Source organism: Eucyclogobius newberryi, unplaced genomic scaffold (genome assembly GCF_026437365.1).
Source record: "Eucyclogobius newberryi isolate DKJ021-1_F unplaced genomic scaffold, fEucNew1.0.hap1 SCAF_39, whole genome shotgun sequence".
Classification (NCBI taxonomy): domain Eukaryota; kingdom Metazoa; phylum Chordata; class Actinopteri; order Gobiiformes; family Gobiidae; genus Eucyclogobius; species Eucyclogobius newberryi.
The window spans coordinates 250,885-266,014 of NW_027316045.1; the positions used below are offsets into that span (position 1 = coordinate 250,885).

Genomic DNA, 15,130 nt, shown 5'->3' on the forward strand with positions numbered 1-15,130 from the left:
CCCTAACCCTGATGAAGCCCTAACCCTGATGAAGCCCTAACCCTCATGAAGCACTAACACTCATGAAGCCCTAACACTCATGAAGCCCTAACCCTGATGAAGCCCTAACCCTCATGAAGCCCTAACCTTCATGAAGCCCTTACACTCATGAAGCCCTAACACTCATGAAGCCCTAACTCTCATGAAGCCCTAACCCTCATGAAACCCTAACACTCATGAAGCCCTAACCTTGATGAAGCCTTAACCCTGATGAAGCCCTAACCCCCATGAAGCCCTAACCCTAATGAAGCCCTAACACTCATGAAGCCCTAACACTGATGAAGCCCTTACCCTCATGAAGCCCTAACCCTCATGAAGCCCTAACCCTCATGAAGCCCTAACCCTCATGAAGCCCTAACCCTCATGAAGCCCTAACCCTCATGAAGCCCGAACCTTCATGAAGCCCTAACACTCATGAAGCCCTAACCCTCATGAAGCCCTAACACTCATGAAGCCCGAACCTTCATGAAGCCCTAACACTCATGAAGCCCTAACACTCATGAAGCCCTAACACTCATGAAGCCCTAACACTCATGAAGCCCTAACCCTGATGAAGCCCTAACCCTGATGAAGCCCTAACCCTCATGAAGCCCTAAACCTGATGAAGCCCTAACCCTCATGAAGCTCTAACACTCATGAAGCCCTAACCCTGATGAAGCCCTAACCCTCATGAAGCCCTAACCCTGATGAAGCCCTAACCCTCATTAAGCTCTAACACTCATGAAGCCCTAACCCTCATGAAGCTCTAACACTCATGAAGCCCTAACCCTCATGAAGCCCTAACCCTCATGAAGCCCGAAATCTCATGAAGCCCTAACCCTCATAAAGCCCGAACTCTCATGAAGCCCTAACCCTCATGAAGCCCTAACACTCATGAAGCCCTAACCTTGATGAAGCCCTAACCCTCCTGAAGCCCTAACCCTCATGAAGCCCTAACCCTCATGAAGCCCTAACCCTCATGAAGCCCTAACACTCATGAAGCCCTAACACTCATGAAGCCCTAACCTTCATGAAGCCCGAACCTTCATGAAGCCCTAACACTCATGAAGCCCTAACACTCATGAAGCCCTAACACTCATGAAGCCCTAACACTCATGAAGCCCTAACACTCCTGAAGCCCTAACACTCATGAAGCCCTAACCCTCATGAAGCCATAACCTTCATGAAGCCCTAACACTCATGAAGCCCTAACACTCATGAAGCCCTAACACTCATGAAGCCCTAACCCTCATGAAGCCCTAACCCTCATGAAGCCCTAACCCTCATGAAGCCCTAACCCTCATGAAGCCCTAACACTCATGAAGCCCTAACACTCATGAAGCCCGAACCTTCATGAAGCCCTAACCCTCATGAAGCCCTAACACTCATGAAGCCCGAACCTTCATGAAGCCCGAACCTTCATGAAGCCCTAACACTCATGAAGCCCTAACCCTCATGAAGCCCTAACACTCATGAAGCCCTAACACTCATGAAGCCCTAACCCTGATGAAGCCCTAACCTTCATGAAGCCCTAACTCTCATGAAGCCCTAACACTCATGAAGCCCTAACACTCATGAAGCCCTAACCCTGATGAAGCCCTAACCCTGATGAAGCCCTAACCCTCATGAAGCCCTAACACTCATGAAGCCCTAACCCTGATGAAGCCCTAACCCTCATGAAGCCCTAACACTCATGAAGCCCGAACCTTCATGAAGCCCTAACACTCATGAAGCCCTAACACTCATGAAGCCCTAACCCTGATGAAGCCCTAACCCTCATGAAGCCCTAACACTCATGAAGCCCTAACACTCATGAAGCCCTAACCCTGATGAAGCCCTAACCCTCATGAAGCCCTAACCTTCATGAAGCCCTTACACTCATGATGCCCTAACTCTCATGAAGCCCTAACACTCATGAAGCCCTAACCTTGATGAAGCCTTAACCCTGATGAAGCCCTAACCCCCATGAAGCCCTAACCCTCATGAAGCCCTAACACTCATGAAGCCCTAACACTCATGAAGCCCTAACACTCATGAAGCCCTAACCCTCATGAAACCCTAACCCTCATGAAGCCCTAACCCTCATGAAGCCCTAACCCTCATGAAGCCCTAACACTCATGAAGCCCGAACCTTCATGAAGCCCTAACCCTCATGAAGCCCCAACACTCATGAAGCCCGAACCTTCATGAAGCCCGAACCTTCATGAAGCCCTAACACTCATGAAGCCCTAACCCTCATGAAGCCCTAACACTCATGAAGCCCTAACACTCATGAAGCCCTAACCCTGATGAAGCCCTAACCTTCATGAAGCCCTAACTCTCATGAAGCCCTAACACTCATGAAGCCCTAACACTCATGAAGCCCTAACCCTGATGAAGCCCTAACCCTCATGAAGCCCTAACCCTCATGAAGCCCTAACACTCATGAAGCCCTAACCCTCATGAAGCTCTAACACTCATGAAGCCCTAACCCTCATGAAGCCCAAACCTTCATGAAGCCCTAACACTCATGAAGCCCTAACACTCATGAAGCCCTAACCCTCATGAAGCCCCAACACTCATGTAGCCCTAACCCTCATGAAGCCCTAACCTTCATGAAGCCCTAACACTCATGAAGCCCTAACACTCATGAAGCCCTAACCCTCATGAAGCCCTAACACTCATGAAGCCCTAACCCTCATGAAGCCCTAACCCTGATGAAGCCCTAACCCTGATGAAGCCCTAACCCTCATGAAGCTCTAACACTCATGAAGCCCTAACCCTCATGAAGCCCTAACCCTCATGAAGCCCGACCTCTCATGAAGCCCTAACCCTCATGAAGCCCTAACAATCATGAAGCCGTAACCTTGATGAAGCCCTAACACTCATGAAGCCCTAACACTCATGAAGCCCTAACCCTGATGAAGCCCTAATCCTGATGAAGCCCTAACCCTGATGAAGCCCTAACCCTCATGAAGCCCTAACCCTCATGAAGCCCTAACCCTCATGAAGCCCTAACACTCATGAAGCCCTAACACTCATGAAGCCCTAACACTCATGAAGCCCTAACACTCATGAAGCCCTAACACTCATGAAGCCCTAACCCTGATGAAGCCCTAACCCTCATGAAGCCCTAACTCTCATGAAACCCTAACACTCATGAAGCCCTAACACTCATGAAGCCCTAACCCTGATGAAGCCCTAACCCTCATGAAGCCCTAACACTCATGAAGCCCTAACACTCATGAAGCCCTAACACTCATGAAGCCCTAACCCTGATGAAGCCCTAACCCTCATGAAGCCCTAACACTCATGAAGCCCGAACCGTCATGAAGCCCTAACACTCATGAAGCCCTAACCCTCATGAAGCCCTAACCCAAATGAAGCCCTAACCCTCATGAAGCCCTAACACTCATGAAGCCCTAACCCTGATGAAGCCCTAACACTCATGAAGCCCTAACCTTCATGAAGCCCTTACACTCATGAAGCCCTAACCCTCATGAAGCCCTAACCCTCATGAAGCCCTAACACTCATGAAGCCCTAACACTGATGAAGCCCTAACCCTCATGAAGCCCTAACCCTCATGAAGCCCTAACCCTCATGAAGCCCTAACCCTCATGAAGCCCTAACACTCATGAAGCCCGAACCTTCATGAAGCCCTAACACTCATGAAGCCCTAACGCTCATGAAGCCCTAACACTCATGAAGGCCGAACCTTCATGAAGCCCTAACACTCATGAAGCCCTAACCCTCATGAAGCCCTAACACTCATGAAGCCCTAACACTCATGAAGCCCTAACCCTGATGAAGCCCTAACCCTCATGAAGCCCTAACACTCATGAAGCCAAAACCTTCATGAAGCCCTAACCCTCATGAAGCCCTAACACTCATGAAGCCCTAACCTTGATGAAGCCTTAACCCTGATGAAGCCCTAACCCCCATGAAGCCCTAACCCTCATGAAGCCCTAACACTCATGAAGCCCTAACCTTGATGAAGCCTTAACCCTGATGAAGCCCTAACCGTCATGAAGCCCTAACCCTCATGAAGCCCTAACACTCATGAAGCCCTAACCCTCATGAAGCCCTAACACTCATGAAGCCCGAACCTTCATGAAGCCCTAACACTCATGAAGCACTAACCCTCATGAAGCCCTAACACTCATGAAGCCCTAACACTGATGAAGCCCTAACCCTGATGAAGCCCTAACCCTGATGAAGCCCTAACCCTCATGAAGCTCTAACACTCATGAAGCCCTAACCCTGATGAAGCCCTAACCCTGATGAAGCCCTAACCCTCTTGAAGCCCTAACCCTCATGAAGCCCTAACCCTCATGAAGCCCTAACCCTCATGAAGCCCTAACACTCATGAAGCCCGAACCTTCATGAAGCCCTAACACTCATGAAGCCCTAACACTCATGAAGCCCTAACACTCATGAAGCCCTAACACTCATGAAGCCCTAACACTCATGAAGCCCTAACCCTCATGAAGCCCTAACACTCATGAAGCCCTAACACTCATGAAGCCCGAACCTTCATGAAGCCCTAACCCTCATGAAGCCCTAACACTCATGAAGCCCTAACACTCATGAAGCCCTAACACTCATGAAGCCCTAACCCTCATGAAGCCCTAACACTCATGAAGCCCTAACACTCATGAAGCCCTAACACTCATGAAACCCTAACCCTGATGAAGCCCTAACACTCATGAAGCCCTAACTCTCATGAAGCCCTAACCCTCATGAAGCCCTAACCCTCATGAAGCCCTAACCCTGATGAAGCCCTAACCCTCATGAAGCCCTAACACTCATGAGGCCCTAACACTCATGAAGCCCTAACACTCATGAAGCCCGAACCTTCATGAAGCCCTAACCCTCATGAAGCCCTAACCCTCATGAAGCCCTAACACTCATGAAGCCCTAACACTCATGAAGCCCTAACCCTCATGAAGCCCTAACCCTCATTAAGCCCTAACACTCATGAAGCCCTAACTCTCATGAAGCCCTACCCCTCATGAAGCCCTAACTCTCATGAAGCCCTAACCCTCATGAAGCCCTAACACTCATGAAGCCCTAACACTCATGAAGCCCTAACCCTCATGAAGCCCTAACCCTCATTAAGCCCTAACACTCATGAAGCCCTAACCCTCATGAAGCCCTAACCCTGATGAAGCCCTAACCCTCATGAAGCCCTAACACTCATGAAGCCCGAACCTTCATGAAGCCCTAACCCTGATGAAGCCCTAACCCTCATGAAGCCCTAACACTCATGAAGCCCGAACCTTCATGAAGCCCTAACACTCATGAAGCCCTAACACTCATGAAGCCCTAACCCTGATGAAGCCCTAACCCTGATGAAGCCCTAACCCTCATGAAGCCCTAACACTCATGAAGCCCTAACACTCATGAAGCCCTAACCTTGATGAAGCCTTAACCCTGATGAAGCCCTAACCCCCATGAAGCCCTAACCCTCATGAAGCCCTAACACTCATGAAGCCCTAACACTCATGAAGCCCTAACCCTGATGAAGCCCTAACCCTGATGAAGCCCTAACCCTCATGAAGCCCTAACCCTCATGAAGCCCTAACCCTCATGAAGCCCTAACCCTCATGAAGCCCTAACACTCATGAAGCCCGAACCTTCATGAAGCCCTAACACTCATGAAGCCCTAACCCTCATGAAGCCCTAACACTCATGAAGCCCGGACCTTCATGAAGCCCTAACACTCATGAAGCCCTAACCCTCATGAAGCCCTAACACTCATGAAGCCCTAACACTCATGAAGCCCTAACCCTGATGAAGCCCTAACCCTCATGAAGCTTTAACACTCATGAAGCCCTAACCCTGATGAAGCCCTAACCCTCATGAAGCCCTAACCCTGATGAAGCCCTAACCCTGATGAAGCCCTAACCCTCATGAAGCCCTAACACTCATGAAGCCCTAACCCTGATGAAGCCCTAACCCTGATGAAGCCCTAACCCTCATGAAGCTCTAACCCTCATGAAGCCCTAATCCTCATGAAGCCCTAACACTCATGAACACTTACTAATCACTCACTTCACTTTTCACTTTTCTGCACTATATCTGTGTGTACATCTGTGTGTACATTTGTGTGTACATCTCTGTGTACATCTGTGTGTACATTTGTGTGTACATCTCTGTGTACATCTCTGTGTACATCTGTGTGTACATCTGTGTGTACATCTGTGTGTAAATTTGTGTGTACATCTGTGTGTACATCTGTGTGTCATCCGTGTGTACATCTGTGTGTACATCTGTGTGTACATCCGTGTGTACATCTGTGTGTACATCCGTGTGTACATTTGTGTGTACATCTGTGTGTACATTTGTGTGTACATCTGTGTGTACATTTGTGTGTACATCTGTGTGTACATCTGTGTGTACATCTGTGTGTACATCTGTGTGTACATTTGTGTGTACATCTGTGTGTACATCTGTGTGTACATCTGTGTGTACATCAGTGTGTACATCTTTGTGTACATCTGTGTGTACATCTGTGTGTACATCTGTGTGTACATTTGTGTGTACATCTGTGTGTACATCTGTGTGTACATCTGTGTGTACATCTGTGTGTACATTTGTGTGTACATCTGTGTGTACATCTGTGTGTACATCTGTGTGTACATTTGTGTGTACATCTGTGTGTACATCTGTGTGTACATCTGTGTGTACATAGTAAGCCTGTTTTATTTTGATCCTATAGCAGATTTAAAGTGATTTTCTTGAGGCCCTTTTTGATTTTATGTATGTTGCTTTACTATTGTTCAGTGTTTTATGTTGCACTGAATCACAAAGTTTCTGTTGAGAATTCTGTTCAATGGCAATAAAGACTGTGATTCTTGTTGAGGCAGGTGAAGGTTAAAGGTTAAAGGTCCGATACCATAGATCGAAGCTTTGAGATTTTCATTTTACTTAATAGAGCCATAATTTCTTCCAATGAAACAGGATTAAAGATAAACACTCTCTTATTACTTTTAGTACAAAGCACTTGTACTAAAAGTACTACTCATAGTACTCACTGTACTCGAAAGTGTACTCGTAGTACTTGTACACACCTGCCACCACGTCCACAGTGAGGTTCTTCTTGTTCTGGAGTTCATCGGTGAAAGTGTAAACTCTGAGCAAAGCCACGACCGACTGAAGCGACTCAGCCGACTGCACCTGAGACAGAAGCACATCATCAGTGTCACATGACCCCTGACCTGACCCCTGACCCACATCATCAGTGTCACATGACTCCTGACCTGACCCCTGACCCACATCATCAGTGTCACATGACTCCTGACCTGACCCCTGACCCACATCAGTGTCACATGACCCCTGACCTGACCCCTGACCCACATCATCAGTGTCACATGACTCCTGACCCCTGACCCACATCATCAGTGTCACATGACCCCTGACCTGACCCCTGACCCACATCATCAGTGTCACCTAACCCCTGACCTGACCCACATCATCAGTGTCACCTGACCCCTGACCTGACCCACATCATCAGTGTCACCTGACCCCTGACCCACATCATCAGTGTCACATGACCCCTGAACCACATCATCAGTGTTACTTGACCCCTGACCTGACCCCTGAACCACTCACGGGTCAGGTCAGGTGACACTGGACCTCGCGTCCGTCTGTGAGAGTCAGATCTCTCCATCTGGAACTCCTCCAGGTTTATACTTTTTCTCAAGGTTTTTTGTTGTTTTTCCTGGCTGAGAAGGAGGAGCAAAGGACAGAGGGAGGGTCTAAGGACAGAAGGAGGGTCTAAGGACAGAAGGAGGGTCCAAGGACAGAAGGAGGGTCCAAGGACAGAAGGAGGGTCCAAGGACAGAAGGAGGGTCCAAGGACAGAAGGAGGGTCTAAGGGACAGAAGGAGGGTCTAAGGACAGAAGGAGGGTCCAAGGACAGAAGGAGGGTCTAAGGACAGAAGGAGGGTCCAAGGACAGAAGGAGGGTCCAAGGACAGAAGGAGGGTCTAAGGGACAGAAGGAGGGTCTAAGGGACAGAAGGAGGGTCTAAGGACAGAAGGAGGGTCTAAGGACAGAAGGAGGGTCCAAGGACAGAAGGAGGGTCTAAGGACAGAAGGAGGGTCCAAGGACAGAAGGAGGGTCTAAGGACAGAAGGAGGGTCTAAGGACAGAAGGAGGGTCCAAGGACAGAAGGAGGAGCTAAGGACAGAAGGAGGAGCTAAGGACAGAGGGAGGGTCTAAGGACAGAAGGAGGGTCTAAGGACAGAAGGAGGGTCCAAGGACAGAAGGAGGGTCTAAGGACAGAAGGAGGGTCCAAGGACAGAAGGAGGGTCTAAGGGACAGAAGGAGGGTCTAAGGACAGAAGGAGGGTCCAAGGACAGAAGGAGGGTCTAAGGGACAGAAGGAGGGTCCAAGGACAGAAGGAGGGTCTAAGGGACAGAAGGAGGGTCCAAGGACAGAAGGAGGTTCTAAGGGACAGAAGGAGGGTCCAAGGACAGAAGGAGGGTCCAAGGACAGAAGGAGGGTCTAAGGACAGAAGGAGGATCCAAGGACAGAAGGAGGGTCCAAGGACAGAAGGAGGGTCCAAGGACAGAAGGAGGTTCTAAGGGACAGAAGGAGGGTCCAAGGACAGAAGGAGGGTCCAAGGACAGAAGGAGGGTCCAAGGACAGAAGGAGGGTCCAAGGACAGAAGGAGGTTCTAAGGGACATAAGGAGGGTCCAAGGACAGAAGGAGGGTCCAAGGACAGAAGGAGGGTCCAAGGACAGAGGGAGGGTCCAAGGACAGAGGGAGGGTCTAAGGACAGAAGCAATGTCCAAAGACAGAAGGAGGGTCTAAGGGACAGAAGGAGGGTCCAAGGACAGAAGGAAGGTGCAAGGACCAGGACAGAGGGAGGGTCTAAGGACAGAGGACTCTGGGACATCGTCCCTCGTCCACAGACATTGTTGATTCATTTCTCACTGTCGCCCTCAGAGGAAACTGTTGTTGTGATTTTGGGCTTTACAAAAATAAATTAAATTGAATGATGTGGGTCAGGTGCACACTGGTCAGACCCAAATGTCATTGCTTATCAAAAGAGGATGTTACGTTCCACATGTGAGTGTGATGCATCATGGGAAAGCTTAGGCCTTCTAGTTTCTGCACATGTGCAGATGTCACACTGCCAGGACTTCAGAACTCACACTACAGAAGCACAAACATGAACAAAACATCCTTTTTTAGTCTCGCCTGAATATTGTCCATTTGTAAAGGTCCTGAGCAGGACATACTTCATTGTGTGTTTATGTTGTTCACTGCACATGCTGTTGTCATGACAACAACTGTGTAAAGTTTCAGATCTCTAGAACAGAAGCATTTTGGTGCTTTGACCTTTTTGTATCAAAAAGTATATTCAAGTGATCCAAATATGTGCCAAACTGTTTTATTACAGTTTTAGCTCCTCGATGATCATAAAACATACATTTTGATGTTTTGTAGAACCACTAATACTATTATAACTGCTAAATACAATATATGTGAAAATGTGTAACGAGTTTACCCATGAATTTCCCATATAGAGGTGAAAAAAAAAATAATAATAATATTTAGGCCAGAGCGCCACAAGCTGGCGAGAGGCCTATTAGTCTCGTAAGGCCGTGCGAAGCACGGCTGCGAAAGTGCGCACGCACGAAATCGAGCGCGAAGCGCTCGCCCACTTCCAAACACTCACTAACGCACTCCTTCACTCACGCACTCCCCGTGCAGACTAATTAGTAGTAGGAAAATGGAACATTACCGTTGTAAACGGGCGAAGCCCGTGCAAAAGTGCGCACTAAACGAGCACTTTACATTGGGATCCCCATATAAAGCACTCGTTTGCGCTAAGTAGCTCACAAATACGTTCCCCATCTCTTGCATGTTCCGTTCATATAAACATGTGATGCAAAAATGTAACATTATTACTGTTTAGAGGGCCAAAAACACAAAGTGGGCGGAGCCCACTCAAAATTAAGGAAAGTACCCGTCAGTGACCAGGGACCCACACCATGAGGTAGGAAAGCGCGAGCGCTTTCCGAAAATATATAGTTTATGATATTTGAGAAATGGGAAACATTGTTTTCGCATCGGAATATTCTTCTTTCTTTCTTTCTTTCTTCTCGGGACCAACCCCCCTATTTTTCACCCAGTGACATTGACGAAAAGTCACAAAAATGTTCACACCTCTAAAATCGTGCCTCTACATTCTGGCTTTTTCCCTTTTCTAAATTAAAAAAATGTGCGCGTCAGCGCCCCCAAATGTACCAAAAATGCATTGAGAGATGGGAAATGACCCAAACAAAATCTGATCGTAGAATCATGAAATTTGGCGCAGAGGTAGATTGTGACAAGAGAAGTAAAAAAATATTATTACGGCAACGCCGTTCGCCCAACCAAATATACCAATATTGCTTCAAAAATGGCTAAGCATGACTCTGGAGTTTTTCCAAACGTTGTACTTTTACGAACTCCTCCCAGGGCGTTGGCTCTAAAAAGCTGAAATTTGGTGAAAATGCTACTGAGGAGTGGGACATCAAAAGTTATTCAAATGACATTGACCCTGTCACGGTCTCTGAGCGGCGAAGCCGCAAACTGTAGCAAGAATTTCAGAAATCTCCCAAATTTAACATTTCTGCCGTTTGCGCAGATAAAGTCCGAATTGCGTCAAATTAGAATCAGTTGTTAAACTCTTTGCCCTAAACCTACTTGAAGTGAAATAAATTAATTTGGCGCCACAGCGCCCCCTACAGATTTTATATGGTTTAGTTTAGTTTAATTTAGTTTTGCGAAATTATATGAAATTTGACACACAACTCAATTTTGGCCCCATCAAAAAAGTCAATGAGACCCATGTCATAATTGTTATGGCGTTGCCGTAGCGATGACCAAAACCTCCCATGTTATTCCAATGGGGAAATTGCCAGAACATGTTTACACTTTAGACTTTCACAAACTCCTCCCAGGGCGTCAGCCCTATTAACCTGAAATTTGGTGAGACTCATCTTCAGGGGTGGACCATCAAAAGTTATCCACATTTTTATCCAAAGAGTCACATTTTGCCAAGAATTCAAAATAAAATTGCTTTTTGATGGTAAAACAAAGGGGAGAAGATGTGACAGCGTCACAGATTCAGCAGTAGGCGTAATAAAAGGACAATTGGGGCGCGTTAGCGCCCCCTCCTCTTGCGGCGTGGCGAGGGCCGATTATTGCCGCTTGCGGCTATATTTTTATTTTATTTTTGTATTGATATAATAATACATATATCTAACAAGATGCGCGTCCAAAAGGTGAATAAAATCAGAAAACGTTATGCGTAAAATCTAGTTGCCTCCTGCCCAAAAATCTGCCTCTTTACAGCCGTTACGCACTAGAATAGAGACGATTCTGTGTGTGGGACCCCTAAGTCCCCATAAGCTATTCTTATTGGCTAGAATAATATGTCAATCAAAGTCTCCTAGGTGACTGTTAGCAGTAGCTAAGGGCTAAAAACAACATGGATGCGCGCGTCGGAAGCGGCATATTTCTTCCTCCGGAGGCTGTAGAGAACAAACCCGAGGACAGTGGACGGTCTCATTCTGTAGGAAACAGTCTGAAGAAAAGATCGATGTCAAACACCATCTTATAAGTCAAACAGGTCATTTGTTATGGACGAGCCTTAATCCTGACCATCATCAGAGAAGAAAACTTGATTTACTTGACAAGATCTGGAAATGTGAAAACTTCAGTAAAAATACAAGTGTATATTGTTGTTCAATGGTTCTTTACGGACAGACTGAGCACATGGATGAACAGAATTAAAGCCGTTTTGTCCGTCATAAACAGCAAACAGGACATGAGTTTGTAAAAGTTGAGACTTTCTCACAAACTATTGGCAATTGCTTCTTGGGGCAAATTATTCAATGTAAATCAATGACATATTTGTTTTGTTGAGAAAATAAGCTTTAAAATGGTGTATAACTTGTATTGACCACGGAAATAAAAGTGATGATGTAAGAGAATATTTGTCATTTAGAAAATGCTCGCCGGCCTCAGGAGGATGGAACAGGTTAATGACAAGGTTAAGTCCCTCCCTCCCTCCCTGTGTGTCAGATGCCCTCCCTCCCTGTGTTTCAGATGCCCTCCCTCCCTGTGTGTCAGATGCCCTCCCTGTGTGTCAGATGCCCTCCCTCCCTGTGTGTGTCAGATGCCCTCCCTGTGTGTGTCAGATGCCCTCCCTGTGTGTGTCAGATGCCCTCCCTCCCTGTGTGTGTCAGATGCCCTCCCTCCCTGTGTGTGTCAGATGCCCTCCCTGTGTGTGTCAGATGCCCTCCCTCCCTGTGTGTGTCAGATGCCCTCCCTCCCTGTGTGTGTCAGATGCCCTCCCTGTGTGTGTCAGATGCCCTCCCTGTGTGTGTCAGATGCCCTCCCTCCCTGTGTGTGTCAGATGCCCTCCCTGTGTGTGTCAGATGCCCTCCCTCCCTGTGTGTGTCAGATGCCCTCCCTCCCTGTGTGTGTCAGATGCCCTCCCTGTGTGTGTCAGATGCCCTCCCTCCCTGTGTGTGTCAGATGCCCTCCCTGTGTGTGTCAGATGCCCTCCCTGTGTGTGTCAGATGCCCTCCCTCCCTGTGTGTGTCAGATGCCCTCCCTGTGTGTGTCAGATGCCCCCCCTGTGTGTGTCAGATGCCCTCCCTCCCCGTGTGTGTCAGATGCCCTCCCTGTGTGTGTCAGATGCCCTCCCTGTGTGTGTCAGATGCCCTCCCTGTGTGTGTCAGATGCCCTCCCTCCCTGTGTGTGTCAGATGCCCCCCCTGTGTGTGTCAGATGCCCTCCCTCCCCGTGTGTGTCAGATGCCCTCCCTCCCTGTGTGTGTCAGATGCCCTCCCTCCCTGTGTGTGTCAGATGCCCTCCCTGTGTGTGTCAGATGCCCTCCCTCCCTGTGTGTGATGTCAGCTTTAGTTTAAAAGTACAGACAAGTTCTTTTGGGTTAAAGTGAAACATGTGCATTAAGAATCACACAACTCCCCCTGGTGGCAGCACTTACCACAGCACTGAGTTGGGTAAGGTTCGAGCTGTTCACGTGCGCGCCCTTCACGGCCGCGCCCTTCACGTCCGCGCCCTTCACGGCCGCATCACTCTGGATGCGTTGGAGAAACTTGAGTTCGGCGCGCAGTTTGTTACAGAGCTTCACCTTTCCATCTGCACCAATCAGATGCTCCGCTCGCTCCAGCAGCTGCTCTGCCAGAGCCATGCGCTCTGATAGGACGGCCTGTGTCGCCATGGAGACCAAGGAGGGGCCTATGGAGACAAAGGCGGGGCTTACAAAGTGTGAGCAGAGTTACAAGAACTATTTCAACAGGGTTATTACAAATGACGAATAGCATAATGTTAATGGAATATTGAGTGCAATTAAGCTAATTGGGAAAAAATAGATTGGATTATATTCGTTTGGATGTTTGTTTCTCATGGTCTGAGAGTCCTTCAGGAGCCTGTCTGTCTGGACACTCTACTACACCTGAAGGTGGAGTGATGCAGATGGTTGTTCTTCTGGAAGCTTCTGCCCTCTCCACAAAGACATGCTGGACGTCTGTCAGAGTTTACTCGCTTTGGCCGGACACAGCTCTAGAGTCTTGGTGGTTCCAAATGATTTCCCTTTCCGGATGATGGAGGACACTCTGCAGAAATGTTTCTGTCCCTTCCCCAGATCTGTGCTTGGACACAATCCTGTCTCATCTACAGACAGTTCCTTGGACTTAATGTCCTAGTTTGTGCTGGGACATCACCGTTAACTGTGGGACCTCATCTAGAGGTGAATTGACCCCAGGTCCAGTCCAGTTGTAGAAACATCTCAAGGACGATCAGAGGAAAAACCATGGACCTGAGCTCAGGAGTGTCAAAACACAATGAATACTCATGCTTTATTATTATATTCAAACGACCTTCATGAAGTTATCGTGACCCTGACCCTATGGGGCATCGTTTGTAGAAGTTTGAGGCAAAAAATAATTTAATCCATTTTGGAATAAGTGTAACTAAATGTGAAAAAGTGAAAATATATGATATTATATATTATAATTGGCCTAAGGCTCAGCCGCGACCCCAAAAGTGGTAGAAAATGAATGAATAAATAATCTCTATTTGAGGATCAGATCCTTTAGTTTAGTAAAAAACAAGATAAAAATAATAATTTAATCCTTTGAACCATTTTTTTTTTATATTTTCTGCACATATGACAAATAAATGCAGATTATTATTTGTATAATTCCAATTAATTGCAGAGTTCTCTCCTCACTACAGAAACACCACAACCACAACAACAACAACAACGAGATCAGCTGATTAGCTTTGAGCTAACAGTTAGCTTTAGCTTCGACCAAAACTAGGCCTGACCCGGGTCTAAACCAGGTTTACGGAATCTGGACCAACACGGGACAGTCCGGGTCTCACCTCGGCGTGTTTTGGATCTGATCTGAGTCCAAAACAGTCTCAAAACTGGCTTGCAGATCTTGCAGTGCAGCACGTTCTTCTTCTTCTTCTTCTTCTTCTTCTTCTTCTTCTTCGATGTTGAGCAGCAGCTTGCATCAAACATGTTGCATTACTGCCACCTTCAGGTTTCATGAGTAATAATAATAAAATATATTTCCTCCCCATTTCAGACAAACTGCATCAGTCTGTTAGGGTTAGGGTTAGGGGTTAGGGATTAGGGGTTAGGGTTTGGGGTTAGGTTAGGAGTTAGGGGTTAGGGGTTAGGGGTTAGGGATTAGGGGTTAGGGTTAGGGGTTAGGGGTTAGGGTTAGGGGTTAGGGTTAGGGGTTAGGTTAGGGCTTAGGGTTAGGTTAGGGGTTAGGGTTTGGGGTTAGGTTAGGAGTTAGGGTTTGGGGTTAGGTTAGGAGTTAGGTTAGGGGTTAGGTTAGGAGTTAGGGGTTAGGGGTTAGGGGTTAGGTTAGGAGTTAGGGGTTAGGTTAGGAGTTAGGGTTAGGGGTTAGGTTAGGAGTTAGGGGTTAGGGTTAGTTTAGGGGTTAGGGTTAGGGGCTAGGGTTAGGGTTTAGGGTTTATGGGTTTAGGGTTTAGGGTTAGGGTTTATAGGTTAGGGGTTAGGGGTTAGGGTTTAGGGGTTAGGGGTTAGGGTTAGGGTTAGGGTTAGGGTTAGGGGTTAGGGGT

At 47.6% G+C, this 15,130-nt stretch overlaps 2 protein-coding genes across 3 annotated transcripts in view; both read right to left on the reverse strand.

The window, feature by feature from the left end:
• Positions 1-14,517, reverse strand: part of cunh7orf25 (chromosome unknown C7orf25 homolog) — a 137,501-nt gene extending 122,984 nt beyond the window's left edge. The window contains exons 1-3 of the mRNA XM_072462189.1: positions 14,417-14,517; positions 13,014-13,267; positions 7,072-7,177 (exon numbers count right to left, since the gene is read on the reverse strand). Coding sequence (XP_072318290.1) covers positions 7,072-7,177; positions 13,014-13,250 — 343 coding nt within the window. The 5' untranslated portion in view covers positions 13,251-13,267; positions 14,417-14,517. The remainder of the gene's footprint in view (positions 1-7,071; positions 7,178-13,013; positions 13,268-14,416) is intronic.
• Positions 1-15,130, reverse strand: part of afg3l2 (AFG3-like AAA ATPase 2) — a 511,786-nt gene that overhangs the window by 231,558 nt on the left and 265,098 nt on the right. The window lies entirely within an intron of this gene.